The 14,521-nt window shown below is 38.2% G+C and overlaps 3 protein-coding genes across 3 annotated transcripts; 1 reads left to right on the top strand and 2 right to left on the bottom strand.

Moving 5' to 3' along the window:
• The first annotated feature begins 2,165 nt into the window (after positions 1-2,165).
• Positions 2,166-3,981, top strand: LOC121760188 (probable serine/threonine-protein kinase PIX13). Its single transcript, XM_042155824.1, has 6 exons — positions 2,166-2,339; positions 2,399-2,682; positions 2,749-2,884; positions 2,957-3,099; positions 3,174-3,297; positions 3,378-3,981. Exons 1-6 carry the CDS (start codon positions 2,273-2,275, stop codon positions 3,815-3,817), a joined length of 1,194 nt encoding a protein of 397 aa, XP_042011758.1. The 5' UTR covers positions 2,166-2,272; the 3' UTR covers positions 3,818-3,981.
• Positions 3,982-4,150: 169 nt separating this feature from the next.
• LOC121762712 (protein NLP2-like) lies at positions 4,151-8,232 on the bottom strand. The gene is made up of 5 exons (XM_042158675.1): positions 7,909-8,232; positions 6,756-7,727; positions 6,301-6,348; positions 5,306-6,218; positions 4,151-5,168 (listed from the first exon to the last, which is right to left on the bottom strand). Exons 2-5 carry the CDS (start codon positions 7,524-7,526, stop codon positions 4,300-4,302), a joined length of 2,601 nt encoding a protein of 866 aa, XP_042014609.1. The 5' UTR covers positions 7,527-7,727; positions 7,909-8,232; the 3' UTR covers positions 4,151-4,299.
• A 4,140-nt stretch (positions 8,233-12,372) lies between these two features.
• On the bottom strand, positions 12,373-13,191 carry LOC121760733 (zinc finger protein ZAT3-like). Its single transcript, XM_042156357.1, has one exon. It carries the CDS (start codon positions 13,189-13,191, stop codon positions 12,373-12,375), a length of 819 nt encoding a protein of 272 aa, XP_042012291.1.
• Positions 13,192-14,521: the final 1,330 nt, after the last annotated feature.

Here is a 14,521-nt window from a genome sequence, read left to right as displayed (position 1 = left end):
ACTAAGATATCCACAGCATATCAATAGATTTTCCATTTTTTTTACATTTATTAGTTTCAATAGCTCATAGACATAAAAGAAAATATTGCAGAAATGGAAGATCCAATTATATTCTTTTCTAACTTAGAAACTCTATTACTCTCTGACATTAATGCCAATTATAGACGAAGGACTTCTAAGCCTTATTTTAAACCTTCTAGCTTTAAAACAGAGATATTTTATGAGGATCAAACATTGATGTCTATAGTCCAATATATTAATATGGTATGATGGTGAATGTCAACTGTCGCCTCCCTCATAGGGTGGTTGGGTATGTATAAAATTACTAATTATTTGAAGATGGATTTAATTGTTTAGTCATACATCTCGAAAAAAAATGTTTTAGTCAAAGTTTTGGAGTTTAAAAATACTACTTATAAATGCTGTTGGAAAATAATATTAATGTGGCGTAGGCGTAGCTAACCATTCCAAGGGGCAAGGCACGCAGACTTGAAATTTGAAGTATGTTAATTTGACATTTTCGTCACATTCCTTATTATATGACCAATTCATAGCATGGGCTAACCACTTGAGTATTTCCAATAAATTTCATCGTTTTTTACATTTATTTGGTGAATGTGCAGCACACGTCCGTACACAAAACTATATATGTGTTACAATTATTATAATTTTATTTTATCTCAGCATGCATAATGCATTTCAAATTTACATATCAAATCACACATCATGTCTCTTTTGTGGTAATTTTGTCCTCGTGTAGATTTAGAAGCACTGTCTAATGACATTCGAATGAACTACACACTTAAATTTCAATTATTATTAATTTGTAATTCTAATTCATAATCAACAATGAAATTATTACTAATTGCGATCAGCCGGCCAACCACGCCAGACGCCAGTGAAAGTATTTAGATTTGCTTTACATTAGTTACTAGATTGTAGTATTAGTTTTTATGTGGAAGAGAGAGTATCTGTATAAACACATGTATTATCTGTATAAATACATTGTAAATAAGCTTAGTGGTAGGCCTAGTGTCAACTCTTCGATATGGATAGTGATGTAACGACGTGAATTGTCTGAATATTTAGCAAAGTCAATGACAAACAAACAACTTTCTTCCTCCACTCGCCATGGCATTAAATATTACCCAACAAAATATCCGTGCACCACGCAAAGCGAAACCACAAAAACAATGGAGAAAAACACCGCAAATATAATTTGTAATGTGAACCTTTCCTATTTCTTGAGCTCTGGGGAATTTAGCGTCTCACAGTTACAATGTCGACTGAACTCACATTCACAACAAAAATGCTAGTAACATTTAACTCTAAATAATTAAAATTTGATTTCTTAATATACAAGTTTCCACTTGAGGGGAACTCACAAGATCAAAATCTGAGTGAATTGAATTATTTTAACGTCAAAATATTACTCCCTCCGTCCTATAGAAATATTTCATATTTTTTTCGTCCGTCTCATATAAATAGTTCATATCCATTTATGACAGTCGCTTTTTTCCTTCACTTCTACTTCATCATTAACGGACCCTACCATCATCTAAACAATTTCAACTACTTTTTCTCATTCTCTCTTACTTTATCAATTACACTTTAAAATCCGTGCCAACTCCAAGTGACATAATTCTATGGGACGGAGGGAGTATATAATATTCTATCAGTACAACTGATCGCATTAAGTAACACAAATTAGCTAAAATCCAGTTCAACGTCTAAAATTCAATTTTTTAAATAAAAAGTGACTGCTTGGACCATCAACTAAAGGAAGCGAAAATAAGTCCTGTTAAAAAAGTAACAATTTGTTTTGGTAAGTCTGAATCTACTCGAAAGATTTTGAAAGTGTATATAGTATTAATATTTTGTGAATGGTATAGTCTGGGCTTGCTTTAAATATGAAAGATAGTACATGTTAAGTTTTGACTTTATAAGTGAGAGTGATTGAAAACTGCGTTGGCATATTAGGAATGATATTCATGGAATGGAAGTAACAGATAAACGTAACTCCGTCCATGGTTGAAAAATTGGGCAATTGACTTTTGACCTGACCAGCTTATTTTTCCACATTTCTTTTAAATATTTTATTTATTTATTTATATAAATACACACCCATGACTCCGTCCATTCCATTGTCGATAACCAACAGGAAACTCGATCTGTTGAGGCAATACCATCAAGTCATGCCAAGGGCCTAATCCATTCATAAAGAAGACGCGTGGTAATTTGATCAAACACCATCAAAATCTGCATTTTCATCATGGGAATATGCTGGAGCTCTAAAACCGTTGATCGAAGCCCCCAAACCACCGGCCAACTTAGTTCAGGTATGTACGAGTTTTTATAATGATCCGTTTGGTGAAGAGCTAATGATGTTGTGTTGCAGTGGCGATATCGCAGGGGACGACGTCGTCTAGCGGCAGCAGCGGGTTCTGGGCGGCGGGCGGGAGCCCGAGCCCGGTAGCTCAGATGCTGCCGCACCCCTCTTTGAGGATCTTCACGTTCGCGGAGCTTCGCGCGGCTACTAGAAACTTCCGAAACGATACAGTTGTCGGAGAGGGTGGATTTGGGAAAGTATACAAAGGCTGGCTCGACTCCAAAAGCGGATCAACCGTCATTGCTGTTAAGAAGTTGAATTCTGAAAGCCTCCAGGGCTTTCAAGAGTGGCAGGTTTTTCTTCGCTAGCTCGCTTATTTATTTCCAAATTTGATATTAAATTTTTGATTCCATATGCAGTCGGAGGTGAATTTTTTGGGGAAACTCTCTCATCGTAATCTGGTTAAGCTGTTGGGCTACTGCTGGGATGATACAGAACTACTGCTTGTGTATGAATTCATGCAGAAAGGCAGCCTAGAAAACCATCTTTTCGGAAGTAAGCGGATTCCTTTTCAATATTTATTAATTGCTGTAAATTTGTAGTTTAAACTAACTGATGATAATTTAGGGGGTGCTGCTGTTCAGCCACTGCCGTGGGATACAAGGCTCAAGATATTGATCGGTGCAGCTCGTGGCCTTGCCTTCCTTCATGCTTCTGATAGAAAAGTCATCTACAGAGACTTCAAGGCCTCCAACATTTTACTCGATTCGGTATCAATCTCTCTTACCTCACATTCATGCCTATCACTATGAGACTGTGTTCTGATATTGTTGTCATTGATCAGTCGTACCACGCTAAGTTATCTGATTTCGGGCTGGCAAAATTGGGTCCGACAGCAAGCAAGTCCCATGTTTCCACACAGGTTATGGGGACACATGGCTATGCTGCCCCGGAGTATGTTGCCACAGGTAGATGATCGTGAACCCATCTTTGCATATACAGATAAACCATCATTTTTCTCATCATATTCTTGTATATGTATGTGCAGGGCATTTGTATGTGAAGAGTGACGTCTATGGATTTGGTGTGGTCTTGGTAGAAATGCTAACCGGGCTGCGTGCTCTCGACACAAATCGCCCAGAAAAACAGCATAATCTGGTTGATTGGATAAAGCCAAGTTTGCAAGACAGAAGGAAGTTGAAGGGTGTGATGGATTCACATTTGGAAGGGAGATATCCTTCAAGATCTGCATTGCAAATAGCTCACCTTGCTCTCAATTGTATTGAGAGTGATCCCAAAAACAGACCCTCCATGCAGGATATCGTTGAAACGCTTGAAGAAATTGAAACTGCTAAAGAGAGGCCTAGACAGCCTAGAGTACATTCTAGTTATCAGGCTTCTGATAGACGCATGCCCCAGCAGTATCGTTCCCAAAATCACCCGAGGCAGGAGGTGAATAGAGCCTATCCACTCCCACCACGCGCCTAATTACTCTGCGTAGTGAGAGTGCTCTTCGTTTGTGCTCTTTTTTTCCTTCTTTTTTTTAGCTTGCAAAGGGAATGGTGTTGTAAAACTTAGGAGAGAGAATGCCTTATTTATCGGACATGTATCGTGATTAGTTTACAGACAAATGAACACTTCATTTTTTTGAATCACAGAGGAACAGTAGCAGTCGTTGTATGGTGAATCACTGATTAGAAGATCCAGTTATGTAGAACAAGCTGTTAGTCTATTTATCTCCATGGCTTTGACCTACCGTTATCATAGAATTATACTAGTATGCCTCAAGCCATTGAAATTTGTAAAAGAAACATAAAATCATGTAGAAACTTGGAAATTAACATTTATTTATGTCTTGTTTATAGCATTCTGCACATATTGTTACACAAGTTGGTGTTTCAAATAAAACAAACAAACATATGGTTTCCATAAAAAACATCAAACAACCTTGATGCATGGCAAAAGCCACTCTAGTATGGCCAATCACTACCGAATGAACTTCCAAGATTGGGATGGCAGGTCCGAATTACAGACAGCCTAATAGTTGGGCTCTTTGAAGATCTGTGTATATCCCTACATTCTTCAAGATCATCATCACAAGTAAGAAGCACCCACTCAGCATCATCATCAAGATATTTCAAGTTAACATCAGCCACATTCTCTATGCTGAAGCGTGCCAAGACCTCTTCTCGTAGATGCTTAAAGTCCCAGTGTGGTTGCAGGTTGAGCCGGATCTTTTCTTCCCCAAAAGAAACTCTTACTCTAAAAGCAGCCTCGTCATTTTCCCGGTTGCTATCCACTGGCACAGCTGAAGCTCCAATAGCAACAGGGTCTTCACATAGAAGCTTGTGGCTGTATGATCTGATCATAAGCTTAGTTTTCTCTTGGCCTTTCCCATGCAATTCCGCGTCACTCCTTGCTTTCTTCAACACCCCTCCATTCTGTTCTGTGGATAAAGCATCTTCAGGCATAAAGCCATTGACGTGGAAAGATGATTGCTTCGAACCAGTAGAACAACAGTAACTAGAACTGGAGGTTTGACTGCCAGAGGAGGAAGAAGTGGTAGCAGCAGTCAACAAGTTCCCTTCAGCTGGATTCTTCTCCTGCTGGCTCGTCTTTATAGTCGACAAGTGATTACTAGTTCCTGCTACATTTGGCGACACAAGTTGTGGGACATTGCTGTAGAAGGAACTGAGTTGAATGGGACCCTCACCATCCTGGACTGAATCAATCACGAGTTGAAGCTTCCTCAGCGAGTGGCCAACTTTCTTGATCTTTCGTGAAGGCCATCGTGTGATCCCGTGATATCTGCATATTCTTTTCAAGGTAGTTGGGCATACTGAAACAGGAAAAGCAGCCATATTGACAACTAGTAAGCAATAGGACACGATAAACTAGCCAATACATATATCACTAAATACTGCAGGGTTGATACATCAACAAGCTCTAATCATGGGTAAAGAAAAGCTGTTGTACCTCCAATGCTTTTAGCTGCTTCTTTTAAGCTCCCAGCAAAATGTTGTCGAATAACTTCCAAGCTAATAATCTTGTCACTCCGTTTCTGTTTCCTTACGCTTGCTTTAGCACCATAAGCATTATTCCCAAAAGTGAAGGACTCAACACTCGTTCCTGGTCCAGAATCCTGCTGAAATTGGCTCTGTTCTAAACTTGCTGGAAGATGATGCAAGTCAAAACCGGAGTTAACCTTAAACTTACAGTCTCGTTTATCATTAAAAGAAATAGAACCTCCTTCATGTGAGGAATTCTTGGAAGGAGAAAGCAGCTTGTGTTGTTGCTTCTCGTCATCTTGTTTACCGGCTGAGGTGCTGCCTGAAGTTTCTCGAATCAACTCTTCATCTGTGATCACTCTCAAACTCCGGCACATTTCTTGTATAACAGAGGAGAAGGAGTGAAGCATAAGCATTTGATCTCGAGCACCTTTGCAATCCAGTGGCAGGAAGAACTCCAACACAAAATCAGTGGTCTCGTTGCATATACTTCGCAGGCGTACAGCTGCACAAGCACACAAATCAAACACCCTTGCATGATGCGCAAGAGGATATTCCGTTTTGCTAAAAGCTGTTATGTCCTCAGCAAAACATGACTGATTGGTGAGGAATGCTTTCCCAGCAACACCTTGACCTTTCAGCAAGTGGTGATGTGAACATGCCTCATGAAAGCGATTAACTCGTGCATCAGCAATGTAGCAGGCTGAGTCGATGGTTGAGACACAGTGCGCATAGTTCTCATCAGAATGGCGGCAACCACCTCTTTGCTGGCGAAGACATGACGCCCACACCTGTGCCAAAGGCAGTTTGTATGCATTGCATGCGAATTTCATGGAATTTCTGATCTCTGCCAGAGTGGCCTGGTAGGAGTCGTCGTGCTCCTGTTAAACAACATGTATCAAGTATAACTCTCAAGTTCAGAGACTTTGAGGTATTAATATGTAAAGGACAAGAGTGTGTTACCACAATATTATAAGGACTCAAAATGTTGGAGCTCTTCAAATCAACAGCCTGCACAAGAAAACAATTGGAAATAGAGGGATTTAACTAAAACTACACTATCATCACAATATATTTCATGAGTAACTTTCTTCTGATCAGAAATTAATATTCACACACACTACAAATCATTAAAGGGACGCGGTAAAACAGGTCATATCTATTGGTTCCATCTATATGATTGTGAAGCTATAAAATTTTACACCACCAATGCATCTTAGTAGATAGGAAAACATGCAATAGAAGAGATGCATATCAGAAGCATAAACGCGTCAATAACAAATACAGTAACAACATACTCCTGCATATAAATGGAAGGTTCCAGTAGGAAAGATCCTAAATCAAAAGCTCATGCATTGGATTCCAACTCTTCATTCACAGAAAAGTAATAAAAAAACACGAGAAGAGCTAAACAAGACCTCCAAAGCTTTGCAGACGTTTTGTAGCTCAGGATGAAAATCGAGTTTCTGATGAGTAGTGACTATCTCAAGCACCCCCAAGCAAATACCACTGCCATGCTCCAACACTGGGAGTGCAAGCGATCCTCCAACATTGCATTCCTGCGCGTGAGTGACACGTGGATACTCCTCTCTTCTGAAGAAGCGTACATCCGGAGTCCACTCAGGCAACCTGTGCAAGAACACGCGGCCAAGCAGGCCAACAAACTCTGTGCAACTCTCATCCGCCACGAACTGATAGGTCAGGGAAGCATCCCTGTAGCTTGCAAGATTCTTGCAACTCGGGTTGAGTGAAAACGGCTGGTTGCTAGCTGTGAGCACTTGCTTCCCTTGCTTCTTCACAGGAATCCAGATCTGAACAAGAACATCATTGTCGCGTATCGACTCTTTAAGGAAGTCGATGGCCTGCACCAACCTCGTCTTTACAGACTGATCATGTCTCGGTCCAACCCATAACCGCGCAGTCACTTGGGATTCTTCGTCTGGGAATGTTGCAGCTTGCTTTCCATGGCTGTGTGAAGAGGATTCATCCATTTTCGGGTAGGTAACAGCTCTGTGACTAAAGAAGATTGATTTTGCAGTTGCTTTTGAGAAATATTGTTGTTGGTGATGATTGAAATCTGTGGATGCATCAGTGGCCTCTAACCAGAATCCATCGGACAAGAGTTCATGTATGAGATCAAAATCTATGGCGCTGTCTGAAATATTAGGTGACAGGGCACCATCTCCCATGATTGATATTAGTAATACTCATTCATCTATCTATATATTCAAGAAAAAGTGATACTAGTAAAAGAATTTAGGATCCGAAACACAAAAGCAGTCTGAATATGAAGAACAAGAAAATTCTCTTCCACGGAGGATTGTTTTCCTTGATATCCCAAAAACCGATCACTCTTGCGCCAAACATCATCAATGACAATTTATTTCCAACTGCAATTACAAATTCATTATGATCGTATTAGATAAAATCAATGATGTTGATCGGTTTAAACTAAAAGCATCTAATGAGATATGCATAGGTATAAAATTAAATTTAAGAACAGTAGTGAGACGGTTGCTGAGAAGAAAGAGCAAAAAGAAATTAAAATGGGTGTGTATACTATAATGTTACCTCTCATAATTCTAACGAGTCCATCCACAACAAAAAGCTGAGAAACACGACCATTAATTGTGTGTGTGTGAAAAGAAGGAAGGAGAATAGGAAAAGGGCAGAGTTTCGTGAGACGTAGTGAATGTTGAGAGGTGAAGGGTGGAAAGGAGAGGAGGAGGCGCTACACAAAAGTGAGATGAAACGAAACGAAAGAATAAAATGGGGAACGTGGAATCTCTTTTTATTCAGACGCAATGCGTTTGCCTTGGGGCCCACCAACACTAGTTCTCTTTTTAAACGATGATCATGGCGGATGAACTGACACAAATTTGTTCGTTTGCATTAGCAATTGGATCTCCACTCCAGGTGTGTGTGTGTGTGTGTTGTATATACGAAAAGATTCTTTAGTTTAATTAATGTGACGTCAGGAAGATAGTGGACATATCAAATTCGATCGCCAAGTCTTGATAGGTGAGGTGGTGTGGACCAGCCAATAAATTTAGTAATAGTATTATATTAATAATTGATGTGGCTTACGCAATCTCGCCTCCTGCATTATATTCAACTCATTTTTAAATCACATCGCCATAATTGTGTTGTGTTTTAACCTAATTAAAATTTAAAACAATGTTTAAGTAGACGGAGGCGCGCGCGGAAACTGGATTATTTCTAATGTTAATCGTCTTCTTCGGCTCCGGGAGGGTGTATATACCTAATTAACCCACCTTCTTTATAATTATACTTGCATTCTCTTTTCCCTATATAATTAATTCACTCCATCAAACGCCCCACCCTTTCTCAATAGTACTATATAATTGGAATTTTATTACTACTAAAATCTAGTTCTGGAGAAGTTTAGCTTTACAAACTAGAGTGCTTTTACTCACGATCATGACGTCAACCACTCAATTAAGGAATCTTGGTTTAAAAGGTCAGATTGGAATAGTAGATACATGTAGTCCCATAAATGAAAAAATAAATAAATGTAAGCATCAAAATGACTCTCAAACGCGTGGTAGGCCAAAACAGACGCCCCCCTCTCGTCCCCATTTACCACTTAGCCGCGTCTCATGACACCCTATGTATTAGTATTACTACTATTATTTAATTAATTAATATCATTTCATATTTATATGGTATTGCTTTTGACCTCACTAATTCTTATACTACTCTAGCTACACTCTATTCTAAGACTTGTAACTCATACTATATTTTCTTAATTAATGTTAACTTAGTCGTTAATTAGTTTGTCACGTCCAGCTCCACTCCACGTATAGACACACACCACCATCGATTTTAATATGGGAATTATGTGTAATCTTAATCTTCCACTTTATTTAATCTTCCGAGTTACGCACTTTGCAATGTTGGTGGAAATTAAGAAAAAAGCAGCTCCGGTTTAATTTGTTGCTTACGAGGAAACACTAATTTCCTACGCGACAATTTTTTATTTAGCTTTCGCACTATTTGATTAAGGAAGTCCATTGGTCCACGTTGCCTCCTCATAGAATCACATTCCAAAAAACCTCCAAATGTAATCATACTTCAGATTTAACTATTCACTAAATTACATTGAAACAAATCTACGCATAATCTTGCACCGTATCTATATAAGTATGACCATATACACTCACTCCCTACACCGTATCAAAGTTTAATTTTACACCAAAAAGTTAATGTTCGTCCTTATATATAGTCTTATATAAATATATAATACACATTACAAACTCGCACACGCATAATCTTCAAGCCTAGTTATTTAAATAGTTCCAACTAGTTTAGAAAGGAACCCCACCACTCTTTTATTAGGACGAGATGAAGGACGTGTAAAGATGCAAGTAAATGAATCCCTTAAATATGCAACATTCTATTAGAATTAGAAAAAGGAATATAAAGAATTATTCATGCTGTTTTGAAATGAGGTGTATACTGTATAGTATTGTATATATATACCCACTGACTGCGGTCTTGGACGAGTTCAAGGGTATCAAGGAACGCCTTGAAAATGTGAGTACTATATTGTTACAAGATTTGTGCTTCAAAATCAATGTCAAAGATTTGCCTGCGAAGAACAAGACTCAACTACAAAAGCACATTCTATCTCTCGCGTCTCTCGAAAAAACAAGAAAGTTTGTACTTAATTTTTAAATTTTAATATTTCACATGTCAATTTAATTGGGATACATAAATGTAGAATTGTAAATTATACAAAATAAGAAAGAATTAAAAAAAATAAAAAATGAGATATATCAAATGACGAGATAGGATGAAAGGAAATAGTGAAAAGGTATTGGGTGTTAAGTGATGAGGGCAAAGGACGAGTGGAGTAACTGGATATTGATAGAATAATGGACTCTCTTAAGGTGAAACACTTACGTAAGTCGCGAGAAATGTAATCCAGAATGAGATTTCGTGCCACTCACCAAATTTTGTGCATGGTTAGTGAAATTTGTTAATCGACGATTCTCCTTCAAAAAAATCGAAAAAATAGCTAATACTAGCACATAAACAAATCCAAGTAAAGTACTCCCCCGTCCCTGAAATAATGTCTCATTTTGCCATTTAGGAGTGTCCGCAATTTAAAGTACCAGTATTTTTTTTTCATTCTAAGTAAATGGACTCTACCATTTACCTAATGCGTTACACTCAAAATTAATATATAAAAGTGGATCCACATTCCACTAACTTATTTCCCCATTTTTTATAAAGTAAAACAATTTCTTCAAATTCGTGCTATATCAAAATGAGACTATAAATGGTGGACAGACGGAGGGATTATAGAGGAAAGATAAGCTTAGTCATTCACGTTATCATAATCTTAGTCATCATAATTAGATGTCATGCGGTCATGAACGATGTGATATCATAGTTGTGCTCAAGCTGTAGAATAATAGTTATTGAAACACTAACACCAAATTAAATGGAAACAGACGAAAAAAAATGTGTAATGCATTATAAAATTAAAAATTGTTAACTTACCAAATTTTAAAGATCAAATGGGGGTGTACCTGTAAGTGAGGATTATGAGAAAAAATCTACTCCCCCTTCCATTTAATAAACTTCTCATTTTATCATTTTCAATAAATTTTTCATTTATTTTTTATTACTTTTGGTATTGAACCCCACGTTTCACTAATTTTATTTTATTCACATTTCATTATAAAATTAATACTCCATCTGTCCTATTAAGTTTGAAACATTTGAGAATCAATACGAGATTTTATGTAGTGTTGTTTTGTGAGTTAATGAAGAGAGGGTAAAGTAAAAGAGATGAAAAAGTAGAGATAGAGTTGTTTCCATTTTAGTAAAAGTTTCATTTTTAATGGGATCCAAAAAAAGTAAAATGTTTCATTTTAATGAGATAGAGGGAGTACTATATAAAAGTAGAATCCACCTTCCACTAATATTTTCAACTCATTTTTACTACATTTCTTAAAACTCGTGTCCGATCAAATGTGCTCTTATATTTGTGGACGGAAGGTGTAGTACATTTGAGAAATTGAATAAAAAAGGAATGTATGTTTCGAAGTTTCGGAGGCTACTCTAGCAATGATCAAGGAGAGAGTGCATACATGAATGCATTTAGAGTAGCATGGGGTGGAATCACATAATGAATATATAGATGGAAGGATAAGGCTATTTAACTACTCCATCCGTCCCACTCAAGATGGTCATATTCTTGAGTGGTACGAGATTTTAAGAAGTGTTGTTAGGTGGAATAAAATAGAGATGAAAAAAATAATTGGATATTTTAATGAAGAGAGATGAGGTTATTTCTAAAATTAGAAAGTGACCATCTTGAATGGGACAAACAAAAAAGGAAAGGTGGTCATCTTGAATGGGATCAAATGAATTATTATAATATTTACAATTCAAAAGATCCGAGGCGATACGTGATTACCAAGATTTGGCGAGAAAATCTTTTAGCTTAATTTACTTTATTACTACTAAAAGCATTAAAGGTATAATACAAATTTGGCCAAAACTTCCTCTGTAATCAGCTAATCAATTGATTGTAATCAATCTGCAAACGTTCTTCGAAGAATCCAAATTTTGAATTTAGACTTGACAGTTGTATCACCATGTGCAAAATCTTGCAGTCATGTGTTTTCGAAGAATTAGTAAAGTTTGTGTAGCTTGATTTCGAACTACAGATTAACTAATACTAATGAGTAGCTACTTTACTTAAGTTCTTTCTCATAATAAAAGAAATTAAAAAGCAATGAAATTTAAGAAATTCATCAGCAAAAAATACCTCATTCATCAACTATATAAACTTGATCTAAGAGAAACGATTAGACAGTAATTACAAAGAAGTTGTTAAATCTGTATATGCGAAACTGTATATATCGACATCAAGCTATACACATATCCATTCCAATTGAACACCCTAATTTGGGGATTCAAAAAACCTAAAAAAGCGGTTTCATATTTGCTACACACAACACAACATATATCCTAATACAACACCGAATTAGCAGCAATTCAAAACCCTAACCTCAAATCCAAAGCGAGGCCGGCGGGAGGATAGGGCAAAGACGAAGCGTCCGCATCATCGTCATCTTGGAGCGGCAGCGCCAAATTGAGATTAAAATCACGAAGCGTAGACGACGGCTCCTCCGCCTTGTCCCAGTGGCACCTCATGTGCCCGCCCAGAGCTTGACCGCTCGAGAAAACCCTAAAACAAACGCCGCATTTGTGGCCGCTGCTGCTCGAATTATCCCTGAGCATCATCACCATCATCTCGCTGGAGCAGCAGCCCTCCTCCTCCCCGTCAGTCTTGGTAATTGCATAACAGCCCTTCACATTCTTGTGGCTTGCTCTGTGGCCCCCGAGCGCCTGGTGGGACCCGAAGACCTTCTTGCAACTGGAGCACTCGAACCGCCCGCAATTGGACGCCACCGCCACGTCATCCGGCGCCGGGGGGCCGTTGGCGAGCATGAGCAGGCAGGCAGCGACCTCGTAGTCGTCGTCGGTGAGGTCGGGGGGGCGGCGGAGGGTGGGTGGCGGGATGATGCCGCGCCACTGGCGCTCGGGGTGGCAGCGCATGTGGCCGAAGAGGGCCTTGTCGGACCAGAACTGGCGGCCGCATTCGGTGCATGGGGGTGTGATTTTGGGGGCGGAGGGGTCGGGTTTCCTGGAGGGTTTGGGCTTGGGAAGCGGGTGGCCGAGGCGGAGGAACTTGGTGCGCTTCTTTCTAGGGTTTTTGGGGGCGGCGCGGCGGCTGGACTCAGGGTGGAGAGAGGAGAGCGTCAGAGGGGGGAAATCGGAGAAGAGGTAGTTATCGATGTTGGTGGTATCCATTGTGGAATCGAAAAAAGTGTAAGAAATGGGGGAGTGTGGGATTATGTAATGCCGGCGGTTATTTTTGTTCTCCACTTCTCACATTCAGATTAGTGGTTATGTTTCAGTTAATAAGTTCTATCTATCACTTTCCACAATTTCCCCCCTCTTCTCTACGGGAATTCGAATTTGCTTCTTTTTAATTTGGGTTTGACCGTTTGACTTTGAGGGTTGTTATAGCACGTGCTGAAATTGATTAAACAGAATCATTAATTGTTGATCCTCCCTCCCCCACTTCTATTCGTCTAATCTTTCTTCTTCTTTTTTTTGACCTTTGAATTAAATAGAAGAGGCAATCGTGACAAGTGACAACCACGGATTTAAATCGGATTTTGTTTTAATCCTAAAAGTGAGCTCGTGGAATTTATATTCTTGAGAAAAAAACTCTAATTAACAATTAAATGACACCAATTTCACATCGCCAAAAAAAAACAACACCAATTTTACAGAAACGAGAAAAGACTGAAATTCCTATAACCTGCTTACAAATGCTATAGAAAATCTACATAACAGAGGAACAACTACAAAGAAGCCCTCGTTAATTTAGTTGCCTCGAGTTCTTAAATATGGAGTTGCTTTAATTTATATTTTTGTGAACAAAATTTTCGTCAATAATTAAATGTAGTAATACAAGCACGTAGAACAAAGAAAGGACCAGAAGCAAAGTCCGTCGATCAACCGATCGAGAATTGAGATTGAAATAAAATGCGAAAAAGCGTAAAAGGAAAAATAGATAATTTGATATTTATTGAATGGTGCTAAAAACTAACAATGTCTCATATATATAATGCTAAATACCTACCATGACAAATTGGGTAGCGGTAATCAACATACCGGAAGAGCTAGTTTATTGACTCGTGCCTCAACTATGCTGGTGTTGATATTGGCTAGAAACATATTCTGGTCAAGTTTGTATTGTGTATAAATCTAACTACTTGGAATTTATTTCAATATAATATACATTATAGGGGTGGGTAAACGATTCCCGGTTATTCTGTTAACCGATAACCGATATTCATGGTGTTCGGGTTGCTACCGGTTTCCATTTTTTCTTGAAATTAAATTCAATTTTAATTCAATTATATTTTTAATGAATAAACTTCTATAGTATTTTTATACTTTTAAAATTTCATATCTATATTACATTGATTTTGCACTTCTTTACGTGGCATCACAAATCACAATAGAAAATAATGTAGTTTACTTCCAAATTTTGTCAAAGTTTATTTTTAATTTGTGTCACTTTCAATTATAATATCTCAAAGTCAATAAAATGCCTAAACATTATTTA

The sequence above is a fragment of the Salvia splendens genome, chromosome 13, assembly GCF_004379255.2.
Source record: "Salvia splendens isolate huo1 chromosome 13, SspV2, whole genome shotgun sequence".
In the NCBI taxonomy this organism is placed as follows: Eukaryota; Viridiplantae; Streptophyta; class Magnoliopsida; order Lamiales; family Lamiaceae; genus Salvia; species Salvia splendens.
Note: the sequence above shows the minus strand (reverse complement) of the source record. Positions and strands in the feature narration are given on the sequence as shown.